This window comes from Porites lutea, chromosome 10 (assembly GCF_958299795.1).
Source record: "Porites lutea chromosome 10, jaPorLute2.1, whole genome shotgun sequence".
Lineage (NCBI taxonomy): Eukaryota > Metazoa > Cnidaria > Anthozoa > Scleractinia > Poritidae > Porites > Porites lutea.
In genome coordinates, this window is record NC_133210.1 from 20252316 (window position 1) to 20273983 (window position 21668).

Sequence of the window (21668 nt, forward strand, 5' to 3'; positions counted from 1 at the left end):
TCATTCAAAGCTGTAGTCGAGAGCAAGGGAAAATAAGTGTTGTAACAGGTGTGGCTAGAGAAGCACGCTAAGTGAAAGAAAAACGAAAAAACATATTGTTGTGTACACGTTTGATATCCCTCGTGTCTATAAAGTGTTGTCTCAAGTACTTCACTTATAAATTCGCAAGTAACTGGCTGTTAGGAACTAGTCTTAAACCTTTGCGCAGGCAGTTAATCCTTTCGATCAAGATGACTGCATCTTTGTTGTTTGCTATACGCTCATCTCTAGCAGCCCTGTTAATGTTTCGGACAGCACAGCAATCCGGTAAGCCGTAGTAATGCAAATTTGTTTAATTATTTAATAGGTTATCATTCACATAATCTTTGTTATATAGACCTCTATGATATTTTGATTCCTTGCTTGTTATTTCAGAGGCTATTGGGTGGAGCAAACAGCCTACCAAACCAACAATCCTAGTAGAAGGAATTAACAATACTGATCAGTCCCTCGTATGGGAATTCTTCCTTGAGTCAAACGAGACTGTTCAAAACGTTTTACTTCAAAGAAAAAAGCCTGGAGAAAAGAATCCAACCACATTCGCATCCAGACTCGCTGGCTCCTCGTTTACCTTATTGGATGGTACATACAGGAAAGAGTACGATACAAGTCTTCCGAATACGCTTATTTTGAAAAATGTCACTAATGACGAGGAATTTATTTACTTAATCGTGGTAAATTACATTAAAAACAACGTCGCTCAACCTCGTAAAAGCGATCAAGTGGAATTAATTGTTTTCGGTGAGTAATGCTTTCTTAATGGTGTACTGTTTGATTTCGCGATCTCCTAGACTATCAAAGATCAAGTGATTCCGCATCGTAGTTTACTGTCAGATACCCTCAAGCCTATGCGTTAGCATGGCAGGTTTTTACCTAGAGCTTACACTAATACTACCATCACGTCACTGCTTCTAGTTTTGAATTAATGATGAATGGATAACTTTTGATTTATCTCCAAAAGTACAAGCGTTCGCAAAAGAGAAAGCTAGCATCAACCTTTGTGAAGCATTTTAGATCTGTACCCTAGCTTAAAAATTAAAAAAGAAACTGTTACCTTCAAAAATACGAAAGTAGATAATCAAAATCTTAGCATTTCGTCGTCAGTGATCTTCTGGTTACCGTTCAGTAGCATTTGGGAAACAACTATGGAAGTCAGTCTCTCCTATATTTTTTTGAAGTCGTTCAAGGATACTAAGCGTGCCAGTCAATTTTTGCACACACACCAAAAAATTTAACCATGAGAGCAGTAAAAAACAATCAACTCTAAGTGAGGATAAATTATTAATAAACAGTATTCTTTACTAAATTCTTATAAAAAGCTGCACACAAAACTTCAGTAAAACTGATATTCATAAAAAGAAAACGTAAATATCAATACAAAATTCCAGCCAAACCCCTTCGCAATTCAAAATTCCAAAAAATCACATAGAGTTATAAAAAAAATCAAGTCATTATTGATAAATAATGGCATGTTTTATTCCCCTAAGAAAAAAGTCAATAGTCTACTTAAAAAAAAAAAAATGAATATCGTGATAACAGAACATAGTTTCTCAGTAAATGTAAATATGTAGATTCGAGCAAAAAAAAAAAAATTAATTGAGCAGAAAAACCTTTGTTATGTTATATTTTCTTCCTTAACTTGAAAGGTCATGATGAGATGTTTGGTGAAATTGTGCGTGGTTAAATTGATCGATGAAAACACTTAGTGAGATACAAAGTTAATATTGGATGTAAAGTCATGCATCCTTTACTGATTCAATATTTTAATATCTAAAATATGGCTTACCTTTTGCATTTAACAATTTATTTATCTTATAAACAAGCATGCATAAAGAGAATTTAAACCTTGGCCTTTTTCATTCATTTGAAAAGAAAATTCTATCCTCATTCTGCCAGCCCAATTCTCCGACCTCATTTAATTTTATGGTCGCCGGGGTGACGGGATGATTGTGTAGGCTTGGAAAATATCAACCAAAGCTTGACCAATAACGGCAGAGGTTAATTATCATAGAAACTATGTGGTGCTGATGAATAAAAGTTGTAAATGTGATTCTTTAACATTCCTGCTCTAAAGCCTGGTTGTCACTAGCACATAAGCATAAGCATAAGCATAAGCATAAGTCGCACGCGCAGAATGGCATATTTGACTCATTTCTCTATAACAGCTCTCCTCAACCCCATGGTAAACAAGATGGCAGACGCTTCGTCCGTCATATTGCTTTTGATATATTCGCGTGAGGTCTGGGTCAAAGTGGCCTATGATTGGTCCACGTCCTTGTGTTTTTGCTTGTGCTTATGTCGCCCCCGTTTTCACTAGTGAAAACTACGGCCCCGACATAAGCATAAGCACATAAGACATAAGCACAAGAAGAACGAATTTGTCCGTTCCTCTTGTGCTTATACTTATGCTTATGTCGACCCAGTTTTCACTTGCATACACGTGTGCTTATGCTTATGAGCTAGTGAAAACCATGCTTAAGTTTCCGTTTAATAACTGATTATCAACTTTGCATTATTTTGCTAGATTCGAAATCATATGATAATTTTATGAGAGAATCACAACATATATATAGATTTAGCCAGGGCTAAAAGCGAAGCTCTCGATAATATTTATAGTTTGCCCAGACACAATGTATAATCGTGTAATGATGCCAAGCGGCGAAGGCAACGAAAACGGTGAAAAAACAACAATATGTCTAATTAGCAAAAAAGCAACTTCGCACGTGTAGCACAGTTTGTTTGCACATTTCTTTGCCGTTATTTTGCACGACTACAGCGTGAAACTTCAAGAAACTTCCTGGTTACAAATGTTAAAGAGAAAATTTCGCACATGCTCTTGTTCATTTTTTTTTTCACTGCTGCTCTTTTTAATCTTGATGGCCGCTAGCATTTCTTATTTTCTCACCGCCGCTACAAAATTTTCATGTTGTTCTTCCAACAAAATAAAAAATGTCTACTTTGTCTTTTATTTCTCGCTCTAGCTGTCTGTCGCCTACTTTCTCATTTTCTCTACCTTACTCTTTCTCTGTATTCTAATAATACAGTAATACTTTAGACAACATGGATACAGAAATAATTTCCGCTGTCCGTATTTGTCTTTATTCACTCTTGTGTCTCTGCTTCACTAGACGCGGGTGGCTATGCGACTTCCCGCCACAATAACATCGAGCTGCAATACCTGTTGATTGAGTTATTTTAAATTCGTTTGCCTGTCGTGCGGACGTTCAGACGGTCGGTCGGTCGGGCGGGCATACGGTTACGTGATTACCAAAATGTCTTGGATGGGTAGATTACCACATTTTCTTAGGTATAGGGCTGCGCTCGCGCGCTCTTCACGAGCGTGGAGGTCCGCCATAAGGCAGCTGGAGTGTGCCTAGACATGAAACTTTAAATTCACTAAAGTCAAAACGCCTGGCGTTCAATCCATTTAAACATCCTACTAAACTTAACATTTTATTGAACTCTCTCGGCTTTTGCAAGACTATAAGGAGGATGGGTGGAGGAGGGGGCTGAGGTAAAATCGTTTGTGGGTGCCTGAAATTCTTTGAGGCACAGTGTGCAACTGAATAGAGGAGAATGACATTTTTTTGGACTTTATGACCCTTTTTCTCGCCCTTTTTTCAACTTTGGCCATTTTTTACATTCCAGTTCCTCCAAAAATAACGAAGGAGCCTGTAAAACAGTCAGAAGTAGACGTTGGACAAAATTCGATGCTCTCTTGTAAAGCAGATGGCGATCCAACGCCAAAAATCATCTGGACCAAGGACGGAGTCCCTTTTGAACAATTTAATTCAATTGGTTCCGATCTACTTCTCACAAATGTACAGAGGGAGAATGTTGGATCCTACAGATGTACAGCAACTAATGCATATGGAAGTACCACCAGTATCGCCGTCGTTAACATAAATTGTAAGTAGTAGTTAATATAAAATAAAATCATTTTTAGGGGTCGTATATGTGTGGAAATAATTTAATAGGAGAATCATTCATGTCTTGCATTCAAACACCTTCTAGTGTTTAAATCAGGCTATGCAATCACGAAAAAGTGTTTTCTATTGCCAAATCAAATGTAAGCGGGACCAACGTAATGGCCACTTACAGGTAATACAACTTGGTCTTCAACGCTGTGAACGGTGGATTTGTTTACTCAAGTAGATCTGAGTTAAGGCCTGATTCGTTACAGATACCTCGGAAATTTAAAGGGAGTGGTCTAATGTAAATTAACAATCAATGAATAAGGCTGAGTATCTTATGAAGAATTATGGAGATCGAAGAGAGGAGGGTGTTATCTGTCGAGGTCGTAGCCCGAGGCGGGTAACACCCTCCGACATCTCCAAAATTCTTCATATGATACGAAAGCCGAATTCAATAATTGTTTTATTATTCATTCAAAATAATTCCTAGTTTAAAAACAGCTAAAACACGCTTACCTCCATCGATGTTAAGTTCATCTTCGATAGTGCGCGTTTAGGGTTGTTCAGCTCCGCAAATATTCTCCAAATAGCAGATGTCGCCCTTCAAGTTGTCCTCTTGCTGTTCTTGCCATGTTTTTAGCTATTATTTCGCCTAGTTGTTACTCTTGAAACGAGTGAAATGTCTGCCATTTTTGTTTTCACAACCAAAACAAATCACCCTCGTCCTCAGGTCTTCTCGGTTAACAGTGCATTAACCTGCAAGGAAGCTGCACTTTTGACGTCATCGGTTGATTAATCGCAAAATTCTTCCAAATTCGGTCATCAGTAGCTGGTTATGGTGAATTATGTGTGTGCTTTTAGCCGATCAGAATCGGGGAAATATTTTGAATGAATAATAAGTTCTCTTAAGATATCCCAGGTCTAATAAATTAAGGCTAACCATAACTAAGAAATCTTCAAATTACATTTTAAAAATTGTTTATAACTGCATCACGTGACATGCCACACCCTGTTTTATCGAGAAATCCTTTGGGTCAAAATGCCCACTATATAGAAAACAAACTGTTTTCCTTTTGTAGGTCCAAACAGTGGCTATTCATAGTCTTCTTGTAAAAACGGTTGGAATGAGCCGAAGTGATTTAAAGTCTTTCTCCTAACGAAAATTTTACTTAGAGCAGAACTGGCACTAGTCAATGAACACCAATTGCACCTACAAATTTTAAAGATTCCAACCATTCCGCGCAGATTTCGTAGACACTTTGTAGGGTCAACGTTTTGATTAAAAGAAACTGGAGCTTCACGTTTAGCAAGTGATGAGCATCGTTGGTTGCAATTTTCGAACAGAAGAGGGCGTGGTCGATCACGTGACTTGGTAATCTGGATTTCTTTTTTTCAATTTTTTTAAGGTTAGTTAACCTTATTTTCTCTTATTCCTGGAGGATGTCTTTAAACCTGGTTTTTGGAAAATTTGCTTAAAAATCACAAATGATTTAGAACCAGGCCATGATCAACAACCGTCTGATCAACCCAGGCTTATCCCTGTCTCTGTTAATGACAGGTCCATCAAACCACTGTCAAGTCCAATATGTTGGAATAACAATATTAAGCGTGGAATGGGACATGGCATTTGCAAATAATCGGTCAGTCGAGCAAAAGATGTTTAAGGCGAATTTGTCATCAGCAGTAAGTTGTCGACCGTATGTGTGCTTTCTTTATTTTAATGTTTAAATCATGATACTGTTACTAGGCTTTTCACTTCGGGCAGAGGAAAATAACGACATAAATTATAAGATGAATTTGGCCACTGTTTAAGCATATAAAGCAGGAAAACCCCTTTTAAACGGAGAAAAACTGTCCCTGGTAGAAGGACCTCTATCCTGCCCTTACCTGGGCCAACCAGCTTTTCTTACATAGTGTCCAGGCCACCCCTTTCTGAATTTTCTCGATCCGCCCGCCCCTGCGTCCTGACTTCCTAATTTGAGAAAATTTGACCTGAATCCGACGGATGCCGTTTGCCGACTGCCTTCCACTCAGACGTTCTTAGGGGTTCGTCACGCGTTCCTGCCTCATGAACGTCTGCTAAAACTAGTGGTTAAAAAAAATTCCTTTCCTTTGCGCAAATATTAACTGGAGCTAAAGTGCAGATTATCGGAGAACCAATCGGCGCTGTTGGAGTCAAATTGTTGACAAGCCAAACATGACGCACAAGCTCGGTAGAGTGTGAGACGTGACCAAAGAATTTTGCTCCGGGACAAAAATTTAGGAGATAAGGGTTAGCTTTTTGTAAATTTCTCTCTTCATATAAACACTGGATCAGATGCTATTTCCTCAAAAATGTCTTCTTTTGGAGAGGCAAAGGTGGGATTGGTACGTTGTAACTGAACAAGAGGCAATTTTATTTTCGTAGTTTATTGTTATGTAGCCTCCGTTCAGCAGTTTTAACTCTGCGAGGTAATTTTTTCAATGAGATTGTGAGGTTAACCTTTAGTATGAAAACGTGCGAGTTAACTCATAAGAATAGTTTGTTTTAAAAGTGTGAGATGAGACTTTCTGATCTTTCTTGCAGTCTCGCGACATTTCGCAAGGTTCAAAGTGTACTTCCCAGATCTGGAAGTGTGCTGTGATTGGTCTACGTTTCTTTCCCGCTCGTTTCAGCGAACGTTCGCTGGGAAGGGTTGCGTGACAAGCCAAAAGAACGTCTGCCGGAGCTGCTATTGCCAGGCGTAAACTTTATTCTAAATAGAAAAGTCGCTGCAAAGAGTTAAAAAAAGAATAACGGCAAAGGCCTAAGGACCTACTTAGTGATACAGTTTCAATAGTATTAGTCCCAAATTAACTTCCAGCCCAGGTTCCTGAGAATGGTTATCACCAATGCAGTTTGATTATCAGTGTCTAATCTCAAGGCTTTTGTTCAATAGATCTCACGTCTCTACAGCATGCCTCACAATGCTGAAAAGCAGCTCTTTAAACTGACTGTTGTAACATTTAGGTAACTATCCACACTTTTTGTCTCATATTAACATGCATGTATATTTCCCATACTTTTCTGCAAGCATTTCTTATGAAGACTTGTTAAAATATATTTTTTTCACATAATATTTAGTTTAAAAGCAGTGATTTTATGAGGACAATTCTGGGTGATAAAACGCGTTAAGAACAAAAACATACCGAAGGAGAAATCCCTTTATTTTAAGAATATTCAGGGTTGTCAATAACATCACTCCATACTCTCATTAGCTGCGCATGCTCCACTTAAGGTTCTGGGTATTGTTTCGTATGAATTTTACAGTGACTGCCGTATTTACTGCCATTATGTCTCAATTCGGTCTCAATGGAGTTCGATACACTGGTCGCTGCAACAACTTCGTAAGTCTTAAATCTTGATTAATGTTCTCGTTATTTTCATTTTAGGCGAAGAAGTAGCACATGCATGGCTGTTGTACAGCTTCAATTCCAAAAAGACGTAGACGAACCGTTAAAGCCTCTCAGAGATGACATTTCGGATGGATATTTTGGGATGTTCAAAGTTGAAAGGCAATTGGATCTTAATCCAAGTATGTTTTATCCACTCACTTTATATTTTCGGTTTGTTCACTCGAAACATTTTGGACATAAATCAAATGTACATTTCGCGAATTGTTTCCTTTCTACACATAAAACTGATAGCAAAAAAGGTTTCAAAACAACGACTTTTGAAACACTAATTTGAGGAGGTATAACCATGACAAGTTTTATGAAATTGCATGAATTGCTTTCACATCCATTCGTACTATCCTTAGAGCTACTTTGTGAAAAGAAAAGCACACAACATCGACAACATATATATCTATCTTTTTCGCCAGACTAAGCAACAATGCAATTTCTAGCATTGGCGGCCATGTATAAATAAATAAATAAATAAATAAATAAATAAATAAATAAATAAGGGTATCATTTGTTATTTTTTAAATCTTTGGTTACAACTTTTGTCTTCCTTCTCTTAACCTGACACTGCTATAACTTTTAAATTTTGTTTCTTCTAGTTCCTACTACAAGCTCACGTCCTACTTCCTCACGTGCTGAATCCAAACATATACAGAGAAGAGGAATTGTTGAAGAAATAATTTTGATTCTTCTTTTCCAGCTGTTTCAGTTGTTTCTACCTGAGTTATAGAATGCAAAAAACGATACGGTATTAGTTGCCTTTATTATAATAAACGTATCCCAATCGTCCCCATTTAACGAGGAGATGAAATGACTTATAATATTTAATCATAATCTCATCATCTGCTTGTACTCAGTTTCAAAAAATACTCTACTTCTTTCGTTTACAAGGGTCCGGACAAATTTTTGAACGGACATATACTAAATGTTTACTCGGGACCCATAGAACCGAGCAAGTTTTTAAACGGCAAAAGTGCGCCGGGTTGCACAGGTAAAAAATTCGTCCGTCCAAACATTCGTCCGGACCAGTGTAAATGGGGTCTAGAATATTCTTGTGCCACGTTCATTCTCGCTAGGCTTTAGTTAATGAATTGAAATGAAAATAAAAGCTAAGTTTACTGGAGAAAAGTAGCGTTAAACCAACAGCTTTGCCTAACCTAATCATGTAAAATATGCTTGGAGACTGTAATTGTAATCCTTTTCATGCTTCAGACAAATAAGAAATTTGGGCGAGTTTTTCATTAAAGATGTATAAATCTTAATGTTTGTCACTCATCCGTCTCAAAATCTTTCACCCGAAAAAGTTCCTATCTGCACTGACTCAGTGTATAGTACTTTAAAAATTATTTAATCAGTAAAAGTGGCGTCAAATTAAAGCAATAAATGGCTTTGGTCTGATCTGGTGAATAAATTAAAATTTTGATCGATCGAACAAGTTGTTTTGTCATTGATATTTTTAATATTTAAAACTATCTCTGTAACAAAGGGTCCCAGTCTGCGTGGAGCCTGTAAACATATAGAAAGCTTTTTCGTTTAACTGTTGACCGTCCGTAATTTCTCAAGCTAGCAAATCAATACCAATTTTCTATGGCCTATACTCTTATTGATAACAGAAATAACGTCAAAATGTTCAAGCCTCTAGTGGAACAATGAGCCGCAGTTACTCCATACCACGTCACAGTTATCATGGTCTATACTCTAATCGGGTAGCTCTAGACCAGTAGCTGCGTACGAAAAATCACTCTGTTATTGTAAAATAAAATTTAAAAAAAGCAAGTATGTTGTCGGCAACTTGGTCCACAGAATGGCTTTTTATCACTCAGTTGATATCGTACGTGTTGCCATCAACATCTAAATAGTATTAAAAAAGATCTAATTCGACTGAAATGCTTTTCTTTTGCTTCCGAAGCACCTCGTACCAAGTACCTCAAAGCAAGACTGAGCATTCTTTAGAACTTGTTCTTTCAATTAACTGATGACCCGCAAGCCTTAGAAACGTTAGCCTGCGAGCAAGCTCTCCTCGCGCGTTCTCGCGCGGCTCGCTTCGCTCGCCCAAATAGGAGAGCTTGCTCGCAGGATATAGAAACGTGCACGACGACATTGACCGATTGCACAATATAAAACAAAGGAGGTGTTGACATTAACATAGTGCAGGACCGTAGGTCGGGAACCATAAGAAATCCCGGAACTTATTATTCGCACGTCATCTCGCTAAATATGACATTTTATTCCGACTGGGGCAATTGACACAGTGTCAATCAAAATATGCTTTTGTCCCCAAACGATAACCGGAACCTCCTCAGGCCACTTTACTTAAATTTATTTACATTGTGCGGGCCGCGCCGAAACGTTTCTTTGTAACTACCACGTAAAATAATCAAAGCAAAACTAAACCAAAGTCTCCAGGTGATTTTAAAAAAGCGAAAGGCCGCGCGCGAGGAGAACGCGAGACCACAAAAATACTGTTTTAGAAATGTAACCGCATTAGCAGGGATTCTCCGTGAACGGATCGTAACAAAATTGTTCTAAATACAGTGGAACCCCGCCTTACGACCACCCTGTTTATAAGACCACCTCGTTATTACGGCCATATTCTTTCAAACCAAACGTAAAACCATTGAGTCATTTTATTATTTTGAAGACCCCGTTAATGCGACCACCTCGTTATTACGACCAGGATTTTATGGTCCAACGGTGGTCGGGGTTCTACTGTAAGTATCAAAAAGAAAAAGAAAAGCCTCCTTCCGAATAAGCGGTTACGTACTGTGCTTTCCAGTTTCTAGGACGTACTAAAAGTGCCTGAAATGGGAATTTTGCTACGCGTGTTTTATTTGTAACGAGTAAACAAATCTTGACTAATAAATGCCGAGAAATGTGACTGGCGGAGGGTCTCCTACAAGAAAATCTCCTTTTAAACAACACTCTAAGACACACATATAGCTTTTATAGCTTGTGTACTCCTTAATTTTCCAGTTATCGCGCAAGTGATTTCATAATACCTTGGTGGCAAACTCACAGAATCAATCGCACTTGGGAGTTTAGAACATCATGGCATTAAAGTAAAAGTAAACATGTTAAGGTGCGTCTTAGTGATTTCTCTTCAGGCTTTTCTCCGGTGTTCCATTCCTTGTTCTTAATTTCTATACAGTCCTCTCGCAAGAACCTTACGAATTTTAATAGCAAAAGTGAAACTCACCTTTTTCTACGCAAGCAGCTATTGATCAAAAGACTCCCTTAACAATGATTTTTATTCCCATACCTAATTTTCTAAAATCCTGCAATACATAGCTTTTTCTTGACTGGATATAGAGTTAAATAGCGGCAGGGGCTAGATTTGATAATTTTGGGCGGGCTTTGTGCACGTTTTGGCGGAATGGCGATTTCACTATTCGACCGAATCCATTTGATCGCTTGGTCTCTGCGTTTTCTGCCACTATACTACTATGACATCTTAAGAAAATTAGGCCGAGTTAATAGTAACAATAGTATTTCCACAAACCCGTCATTAAATAAAGGAAATTTTTTGTGTAGTCCGTTTGCACACTCTTTACATCATTAACAGCAGATCATGATGCATTGGTCACCAAACAAATGCAGTCGGATTAGACGATCTAACGTTTTCAACATCAAAATACCTACCAGACTGCCGATGATTATTACCACTTACAATTTTATCGCAATATCTTTGGGCTCAGAAACATTTTGAAGGCATAGGAAGACCGTCTTCTTCTCGCAATGTCATCTAGACCTACCCAGACGCACACATTGTCCTTTACGATCTTTCCAAGAATGCACTTCTGGCTTTAATATTCGATCAGAGGTCAAATCATAATGTCACAGTACTTCCATATTAAGAAAAAGTCAACTATTATTTCCATTGTTTTGGTTAAATTTTTAAAATGTACAAGATTCCATCAGAGAGATGCCATAAATACAAGCACAACGCACCAGCGCGTGCGTGACGCGTGAGTGACACGCGATTCGCTGCGGAAACTGCAGTTTAGCAAAAACTTCGTTGACTCTGCACACACAAAGCCTCGAAGATCACTTTGCTTTGGCATCCATCTTTCCTTTACGATGAGTAGTATGCTGTGTATTCACGGACTACGGGTTTTACAAAATAATATTTTGAATCAACGCTTTTATGTAGCAACATTCGTCCGATTCTATTTGAGTTTCGCGACCTTCAATACATTCAATTTTATATAGAACTACGCTGTATTTTAATATTGGCAAAGATCAGAAAGACAACGCTTGAGTCGTAGGCCACGCGCGATTAATCTGGATAACTCGTGAGCTGAGAAAGCTGAGAAAGCACTTTGCTGTAATCTCTTCTCTAATTGGTCTATCGCCAGATGCCGCCTTCATCTTGTTAAAAAATGCGACGCTTTATTGAATAACTGACCACTGATGATTGCACCAAACGGTGAAGGACCTAATCGCTTTTCGCAGTAAGAAGTTTGTTGCCTGTCACCGCTAATCGGCTCCTGCTGTCACTCAAAACCTAGCGTCCTTAACAACGCCGGCGTCATGCGGTGTGCAAAAAAAAGTCATATGCGGGTCCTCATCGGAGTGAGTGAACCGGATAAATGGAGGCCATACGATACATCGCACGTATCAAATCTTAAAAATATGCATCGTAAGTGATAGGAAATATAAATTAGGCCCGATACATAGGTAAATTCATACTAGACAGAAAGAAAACAAAGTTATCAAGCCCACAAAGGGGCAGTAAGGTAAGAACTCTCATGAACTTTCAAAAACACTGTTACATCTATGACAATTCCCGTTTACTTTATGCGTTGTTTTCCTCAACCCAAAATAAATAAACAAATCATCAAACAAGAATCTTGAATAGCAGCCTGTGTTTTAAGTTGTGGCAGCATTGAAAGAACACAAATAGTTTAAAACTTAAAATAGCACAAGGTTTCAGTTGTAGGTAAACAAACTTTAAGATGCTGCATATACACTGTAAAATTGAAAGCATGAATACACTTGTCGCACATCAAAACTTTGACCAGTTTGAGACTATATTGGTCCTGGAGCGTGACCAAAAGCTTGACCAAGCTAAAGGCTAAGCCTTAGAAATATACTTTAATTTCAAAATGTTTTGTCGTAAGTAAAAAAAAATAGACTTCAAGAATTTTAATGTACCATCACCATTGGCTGCCTCTAGGCGAACATTTTAAATTCCGCTAGCACAAACGCAAGCTGTATGTCTTCGACCCCTCCCTTGCAGAGTCAACTTTGTAATAGTCCCTCTCTGCCAGTCAGTACAGACGGTCGTTCGTACGGGTGGTGCGTAAGTCATAACCAAATTTTCTTACATCGATGGGTTTCTTATTTCTATAGCAATGGAGGCTCCGCTGATATCCTTAAACAACCTACTGAGCATGCATGACAGAAAGAGTTTGGGAATTTTTAGCGACGAACAGCGTGCTGTCTCGCTGTTATTACTCGGTGTCCATTCAATTTTTTATCAATCAGGATCCAAGTGTTGCCTTAAGTATCTTTGAGGTCCTGTGTAACTTAAGACTTCTTATAGCGAGGGTGAGTACAAACTAAAACCCTTGTCCTAGTTATATCTGTAAGGTCCTATGTAACTTTAGACCTCTCAGTAACCCAGGTGAAGGTTTACAAACTAAAAACTTGTCCCAGTTATATCTGGCTACCGTATTTATTCAAATAAGCGCCCAACCTCGAATTAGCGCCCACCTCGAATAAGTGCCTATCCTAAAGGCCGAAAAAGTTAATAAGCGCCCAGCCTCGAATAAGCGCCCACCCACTCTTCCTCCCAATCAAACACAAATAAGCGCTCAACCCCATCCCACCCACTTGAGTGAATAAATTCTAATTAGAGACTTCCCCGAGGACGGAGTGTTCTTCAGAGTATTTTACAGAAACCTTGCTTTGTTACTTCTTCGCGTTTTGTTATTAGCATTTATTGTTTTGTTGCAAAATAAACATACTACACTTGCTGAAAATGGTGAAAATTTAATAAGCGCCCAGCTTCGAATAAGCGCTCACCTTGAATAAGCGCCCACTCTCAAGGTCCAAAAATTTAATAAGCGCCCAGGGCGGTTAATCGAATAAATACGTTATGTAACTTTAGACTCCTTATAACCCAGGTGAAGATTTACAAACTAAAAGCTTGTCCCAGTTTAGCCTGCATAGCAAGCGTTTCCGCGCGGGTTCGTCGAGAAAGTTGGGACGAGAGCAAAAAAAAAAAAAAAAGAAATGAGGGTGGAGATGGAAGGGAGCAAAGGAAACGCTTGCCAGCAAACCCCACGATTTTGAAAAACTGCGTTCGCCCACGAACGCAGCTTTTGATTGGTGCGGCGATGGTAGTGTTGATTAAATAGCAATCAATACATCAATCAAACCAGGTATGTTTTGTTTACGTGCGTCGTAGATCTGGTCTGATCTGATTTGTAGTCGCAGATTACAAATGCTTTGGTCTGATATTTATTTGAGTGACGTTTGTGCGAAGGTTTATCAGATCTGAGTCCCTTCGATCAAAAGTATAATTGGAGATCGAGCAGTGGAGACTAGTGAAGGCCAATTTATTGGGAATGACGGGGGTGCGTATCTGACTGGAAAAAATGGACCGTTTGTTGGAGATAACATCAACGTAAGTCAGAACATCGAGTACTAGACACTAGCTAGAGCCGCCATGGACAAGTGATTGGAAATTGAGCGGCATGTATTGTAGTGAAATTTTCGACACTGGCTGGCGTATGGAGAGCAGCTGCTCTGCAAAACTCATAGCCGGCGGAGTGAATTGTTCCGGACAAATCATTTCTTTGCAACGTTTTGACAAGGTTTCAGATGAGATAAAGCCACATAACGTTAAAATTTTAACTCAACTATAAAGAACAAGAAATTACGCAGCAATTGCTTAGAGTATCAACCTTCTTTTATAGTTAAGCTTCTTTTTATTACAGTTTTGCAATCGCGTGGAGCGTGTTTTAGGGAACAAAGTAATTTTTTCAAATCTGGTAATCTACTTGCAGCTATTTGTTATCTGTCTTGACGAGCTGTCAATTTACAAATGACCCGAACCGTGAAATATCAAGGGGCGTTTTCCAGAAGCGTGGGGTTTGCGGGCAAGCGTTTCCTGTTCTCCCCTCCCCCTCCCCCTTTCATTCTTTTTTGCTCCCGCTGTAACTTTCGCGCTATAACTCGACTGGAAACGCTTGCTACGCAGGTTAGTCCCAGTTATATCTGTGAGGTCCTGTGTAACGTTAGACTTCTTATAACCCCGGTGAAGGTTTACAAACTAAAATCCTGAAGTCGCGCGTACCGTGACTCTTCAAACTAATTCTCGGTCTTCACATGACGTCACCAAAATTCAAACTCAGAAACTATCGATTCTTCTGAGTTTTTACTTTCATGAGGTATTACAGCACCCAAACACTTTTATTTTTACTAATTTTCGGATCGAAAGAGTTCTTGGTTTGGCCATAGAGGACGTTTGAATTTCCAGGGTTTTGCGTGACGCGGCATTTAGCTGGCCATGGTGGCCGGGAACGCTTTTATTTGGGTTAAAACCACTACAGAAGTTTTGAAATTTTGCTGTCTAAACATTTAGTCCAATTCAGCTGAGAGCTGAAAATTTGGGTTTAGTGCTCACTCGAGGGGAACAGCCAAAACATGTGACATATTGATAATCTTTGACTATTAAGCATCACAAAAATGCCACGATAGCAAGGAAAAAACGGTAGCTTTCACTTTGAAAATCGAAATTTAAATTTGCCTCTCATAATCTCCTTTTGGCCGCCATCTTGAATTTGACTTTTTTATGAGGAAAAAGGCCAATTTGAAACAAATTGGTAATTTTCTTTAACCCTTTGGTGACGACCGCCGGGCAAGTTGCGGAAAACCGCATTTTTCACCAATTTCTCTTCTTTGGACCGGTTTTCGGCTAATTAGCATGCATAAAAAAGGCATATTTTCCGATTAATCGGACGTAATTAAACAGCTTTTTATGTTTTTCATGCATGCGCACAAACCAAAATTTTGAATTTTTCATTTGCGAATCTATTTAATTTCGATCTTTCTCTATCGGCTTCGCTCTCTTTTGTTTTCATTGCCTTTCTTCTTTATTAGCAGTTTTTTGCTTACTTTATCGTCTTTTTTGCAAGGATTGTGGCTGGCCAACTTTTTAGGATAGGGACAAATTTAAACTTCAAAGAGTAGCAGGTAAACAGCGAAATTGGCAGTGGATTTTTCCTCAAAATGTGACCTTTTTGTCAGTGTAACGTTGTTAGGATTGAGTCAGAATATCCAAAACGAGATATCGCTGGAACCCTTCGCTAACGTTGTTGCTTACCAATTTGTTTACTTCAACTGAAAGCTAAATGGTTCTAGGAAGAAAAACATGCATGATCACGCATTGACCAAAGCAGTCGTCGAAGGTTTAAGGCAATGGAAATCACAATGCTAGAAGAACATGTTTAGAGCTATTGTAACGTCATTTTCTACGGCAAATAACCTCTACCAACCTCTACCTCTACCAAGAAGCAGTAAGGCACAAATAAGAGCAGATAACGTGTTCTGGGGGAGGGGGGTGCACTCAAGGGAAGTCTTGGTAGAGCTGTGCCTGCGAGGCCTTCAAACCTCGCCCCTTTTTAAGATTCTGACGTTGATTTGTTTTGTTTTACATAAAGAATCAAGTAGTTTTTCAAACTAACATCACGGAAATAAATTATGTAAATTTCTCATTGCAAGCCTTCACAGTCTTTTTAAAATTTAAGGCTTCCAGCCCAAAAAGACACTGTTCAAGACGCTTTTCAGCGAATTTTACTATTGAAATAGAACTTTCCTATTAAAATAATAAAATAAATTAATATTAGACTTTTACTTTTTCTATTTTTAATATTAAACTGGTAAAATTCTACACCCTGTTTAATAGTCAAGACCTTGTGTTCAGAAGCACATACCTGACCTGTATGTGCCAAATAAGGGAGTGCCCCCCCCCCCATCTCGAAACGTGCTCCACTCTTTAGTCTAGAGCTTGTTTTAGAACAAAGGCACTATGATCCCATAATTGACATCATTCGCACAACACCATTCTTCACCGCTGACATTCGCGTTTGGAAAATCTATCATAAACACAGATTAACACACGTACTGCATTTGCTTCTCAAACATCATAAGCTGAAGAAAGGTTCCTACGCATGAGTTGCAAGTACTCTACTTAACGTGCCAACGAGAGGAGCATAGCAATTGTTTTCCTTCACATTGAGGCTTGACAATTGCTCCTGTAAAGTCGAAAAGATGACTCGCATGGCGCCAGATTCTCCAGCTTGACCTTCCAGCTTGGGATGAATCTCGTGGCAAGCACATCCCCGCTATGCCACTTCTTTCCGTACAGTTCACACACTGCTTCCGTATGTTGAATTTTAATTTCTCATTGGATACTGATCACTCTTTCCCGCAATACTCGCCATAACTCGAACGTCCCCATCATTGGTTGGAGAAGCTGGACTGCTTTCCACTTCCCTTTTAATTTACCAAAGAAGGCAGAGATGTTATCACGGTCTGTGATCGAGTTTACACCGATAAGGGCCCATCATGAAGCAGTGGTTAACATTGCCTGGGTCGAGTTGCATAGAACGTTCACGACTCTTCCCTTTTTCATGTAGCACCTTTTCAAAATTTAGTTTTTGCCATGAGCAAGCAGTAGGACAAAGACAACTGTGTCAGTGTCAGTGTCAGTGTCAGTGTAGCAGAGTGCATCACACTGTCATTCCTGCACGCATGCTGAGCATAGAGAAATACGCGTATCAGCCTCTTCATCATGGAACTGTACCTCAGGAACAGGGTCTCTGATCACCATGTGTCTGCGTCTAGTCACTTGACTAGTCTTCGGTTATCACACGTCTATGCTTCGGTTTTGCCCTTTGGCACAAGGAATTTGAGGATTTTAGCTTATTTTGCGCTGACACTTAGTAGCTCGTTCCATGCCTTCACAGTATAGTGCATTACAGTAAATCCCTACATTGTACAATGTCAGCGGTAGACATTATTTTCAGTCTTTTGACATTTTTGATCAACACCTACCTCTACGCGCCTGCTGCACGAAGCTAGTTACTCTAAGCGACCACATGGAACTGATAGCTCCAGAGGAGATCTACAACTTCTGGAGCCTGCCGATTGTCGGAACTGCCGGTTATGTTCTCGCCTTGCCGTAACTGTCCCAGAGGTGTCATCCAAGCACAATAGGAAGTACTGGATCCTTGTTGCGAACCTTATGCACGGCCTTCACCTTGGCTTCCTTCACTGGATCAAAGAAAGCGTGGGATTGGATGAGCAACGGCTCATTACAAAGTCACAGTCGCTGGCTGCTTTCTCTTGCCCGTGGAGGGCAGTCAGTCATCACTCATTTCTGCGTGGACAACCTTAGCGGAGTTGCAAATCTCTCTCGTTGGTGAACTCAGTTCGTCCATCACATTGATTTTGATGGGAAGTGTGGGGAATTCACATTCAGCTGAAACCTCTGAAACTGATTCCGGTCATCGACGCGTATAAGGTTGTCCACCCAGAAATAGTTTTCAAGAGGAGACTCTATAGAACACACTTGCAATGTAAAAATATGATTTATTTCCTTACTATTTTCCGAAACAATTTTCTAAAACTCACATTTTTTTAGGCGATGTTGATTCGCATAGGACTTCAGGTAGTTATAATTTTAAAAGCACTAGAATAAACGGAAGTCATGTTTTTAGTTCAAATATGTTTTAAATCTACGCTAAAACAAGATTTGCTTACATTGAAAGAATATAAGCAACTTTTCAGCCTTCCCCGAAATTTGCCCATTTCATCACAAAGCAGGTTTGTAATGTGAAAATGAAGAAGTTCCAATGTTTAATTAATGACAATTTTCTTACATAGATGATTGAGATATAAAAAATGGCGGTCACTATGACGTCATGTATGACGTAATCATAAACAATGCTAAAATAATATCTCAGATACCTAGTAGATATAGTTCAAATCTTCTTCTTCAAAAAAATCGTGTGTTTAAATTAAGCGGGAATCAAACGGTTTGTTTATAAATCCAAGATGGCAACCAAAATAAGGGTTTAAGTGGCAAATTTAAAATTCGATTTACAAAGTGAAAGCTACCATTCTACCTTTGCTATCACGCATTTTTGTGATGCTTTTTACTCAAAGATTTAGATTATACATGTTTTGTTTGTTCCCCCTAAGTGAGCCATACAACTCCCCTAGCTGACGGAATAATTCCTTTTCTCTTTTACCCAGTCTCCTTTTATCCTTATAAGGTCCTTAAGTAATGGTTTCACGCATTTGTAGAAAAACTCAAAGACAGATATTTCTGTTGGTTTCCGGCGGCCATATTTGTGCCCCTCAAAGGGACACCAATATGGCGTCTGACGGGGTCTCCATACAAAGCGTTTTGGCCGAATATCTCGCAAACGAAATAACGCGCAGACTTGATTCTTGTTGAGGCTTTCATTACATTCAACTTTTTTTCATTTTCTAGATTTTGGCCTTTCTGTATGGAATAGTTTGCATTTTTATCTTCAATGGCGTGACAGTGAATATAGAGAATACTGATTTCCTATAATGGACTACGGAACAGCCGTCCAATCTCTGAACTACGAGATGCCTTTCAATGGTATATATAGTCTACATTAAACGTTTTACTTCAAAGGGGGCTTGCTCGTACATTTTTTTGAAGTTACTGTTGTTTTTGTTTTCTTTTTCTTTATCCTAAGGGGTTTTTGATACTTCTGTATTCCACTGAACGACAAGATAAATATATGCAACGTATTTGTATATTGAAATAGTAAGAAGGAGCCACTTTAACTAAGGTTTCGTTAAAGTATATGGTATTATTTTATTACCGAATGGCCTTGAGATTCCAAAACATTTAAATAACTCACCTAAAGGCGTTATTTTTCAAAAACCTCAGGCGTACATTAATTTGCAAACTCACCTAAGAGTGTTATTTGGGAACAAAGATTCTCCTTCCTTACATGTATGTTATGTCTAAAGAGTACAAAACTAAATTGTCACCGAATGGAGCGATAAATATAAAAAAACAGCAATAATTAAGACAAGGATAATTCTTAAAGAATTGCATTTTAAAGTTATTAATGCAACTTTGTGTTAATTTTCTTGCTCTACGATTCACGGCTCGAAATTTGTACCCTCCCGCTGAATGCATTTCTACCTGAAATAAAACATTATTTCGTACAATAGCGGCTTCTAATGTACATTTTTTTTAAATGTTTATTGATAATCACATTAAATAATTACATTTACAATACTCCAAAAACAAAACCAAAAAAAACACTTTAACAAGAGACATTAACAGAGTAAAGCAAAATTAATTGTCAAATTATTACAGGGCTAAAAAAAAGTACAACAGGGCAATAAAATAATACGGAGTTAATACAGTTAACTTAAGTAAGGCGTCAGTATCCACTTTCTTTTAAAGAATTCTTTGTTGCTGATTTTTTCTTCTGTCTCATATTTAGCGATGATCTTGGCTCTAAATCCTTAAATGTTTGGAAGGATTTGTTTGCTCCTGTAGAGTGACCACGAAACGTTCGCGAAAAAGTATATCGTTTTTTCGTTTTTGTTTGACAAGGATATTTTTATCTAGTTTGGCTCCCCTCCACATGTATTTGTTGAAAACAGTCACCGAAAAAGACTTTTTAAACACCGTAATTGCTAGCTGTACTCCATCGTGTATAATATAGATTGATGAAAACGGAGGTTTTTGAAAATCGTTGATTACGTCCCGGTGCTGGATACCAGTAAATCGGCACGCACTCCCCATCAAAGACGGTACTACTTTCAGGCACTATTGCGTTTTTTCATACGAATTTGTTCGAAAACGGAAAAAATAACTCTCCTCTTACGTTATTCAGACAAAAAGATACGTGTTAACGGGGCCCATGTGCCAAAGGTAGACTGATCTCCGGTAAACATATAAATTGTAGATAAGAGATTTTGGAGTCATCATTGCCTTCCGTCTCGTTCAGCAATACTCGCTAGAAGGTTCCTTTTTCCCGATTGTCCCCAAATCTCCTTTGTATTAGAAGGCACCGTGCTAAAATATGTGGGTTTTCCTTCAGTTCTTATCTATTGAGCCGTGATGGGTAAACTGATCGGAGCAATATCAGAGATTCAAGGATTTAGATATTAGAGATAATCGGTGACAAGCACGGTCGTACTCAGTGCTACTACAGCATTTTCCGGAATTCAATGATTACCACAGTAAGACCAGCTCTTAGTTGGTAAAAGTGAATAAAAGCTACGTTGGACGTACCCCAATAAACAAAACAAGTGAAAAGTTTAACAAAGCGAAACCCTCTTAGCTGAAATATCTTGCTTGTACTTGTTATCAGTTATGCTGAGTATGTGTCATCAATGTGATTTTATTAGGTCGCGTGCCTCTATATCGCAGAGTACACTGCTCTAATACACACTTAACCTTTTTGCACTAAACCCGTTTATAAATATGGACATAGGATCACAGCACAATTCCATTTTTTTCATTGTTTATTGAAGCTGCATAATTCAAAACCGTAAAATACAATAAACACAGAGAGAAACATACAGGAAGGAACTAAATGAAGATTAACTAGGTACAGAAAAGAATACAGTGCGTACAATGGATATTACAATGCAAATTAATCTTACTTTCACACCAAGAAATATCGAGTAAATTGCATGACTAAATTTGTACGAAGTTTGAGGCTCAAGAATCTCAAACGCATAGAGGCTTTCTTTAGCTGGGGTATAAATGCCGCCTCTATCAAGTTCAGATTGATCGAGCGGAAGGAACTTTTCTTAGGGTAATATACCAAATTTTTTAGCTTTATTTTTCAAAGGTACCATTGGCTAACAGGATTCAGTTAGTATAATCAGGCAAGATAAGGCCGGGTACGGAGCAGAAAATAAAACGGGGATAGGAGTTTCGTTTCTGTTTCTTATTCTGTTCTGTTCTGTTTTGTTTTGTTTTGTTTTCTTTGACACTTGTCCTCATTTTGAGAGGCTCCTCCCCCAAATGAACGTTTGAAACAGGCCAGAGTCATGGCTGTTACTGGATATAGTGTAGTTCTTATAAGAGTATTACAAAGGCTCATACTGGTCGGAGATTTAGAGAAAAAATATAAACCGCGAGACGCGTGCCACCATAGGAGGTTTCAGATCAGTGCACCCGATTGTAAAAGATAGGCTAGTATTTGCCTTATGTGGCTGCTGTTCCCGGAAAAGCCCTATTAAAAACTAGATGGACTTTATATAATGGAA

The 21668-nt window shown here is 38.6% G+C and overlaps 1 protein-coding gene across 1 annotated transcript; it reads left to right on the top strand.

Moving 5' to 3' along the window:
* LOC140950310 (uncharacterized) lies at nucleotides 1-8735 on the top strand. The gene is made up of 7 exons (XM_073399535.1): nucleotides 1-306; nucleotides 415-780; nucleotides 3688-3948; nucleotides 5512-5636; nucleotides 6872-6942; nucleotides 7365-7507; nucleotides 7976-8735. The coding sequence occupies exons 1-7, from the start codon at nucleotides 231-233 to the stop codon at nucleotides 8104-8106; spliced, it is 1173 nt and encodes a 390-aa protein (XP_073255636.1). The 5' UTR covers nucleotides 1-230; the 3' UTR covers nucleotides 8107-8735.
* The last annotated feature ends 12933 nt before the right edge of the window (nucleotides 8736-21668 follow it).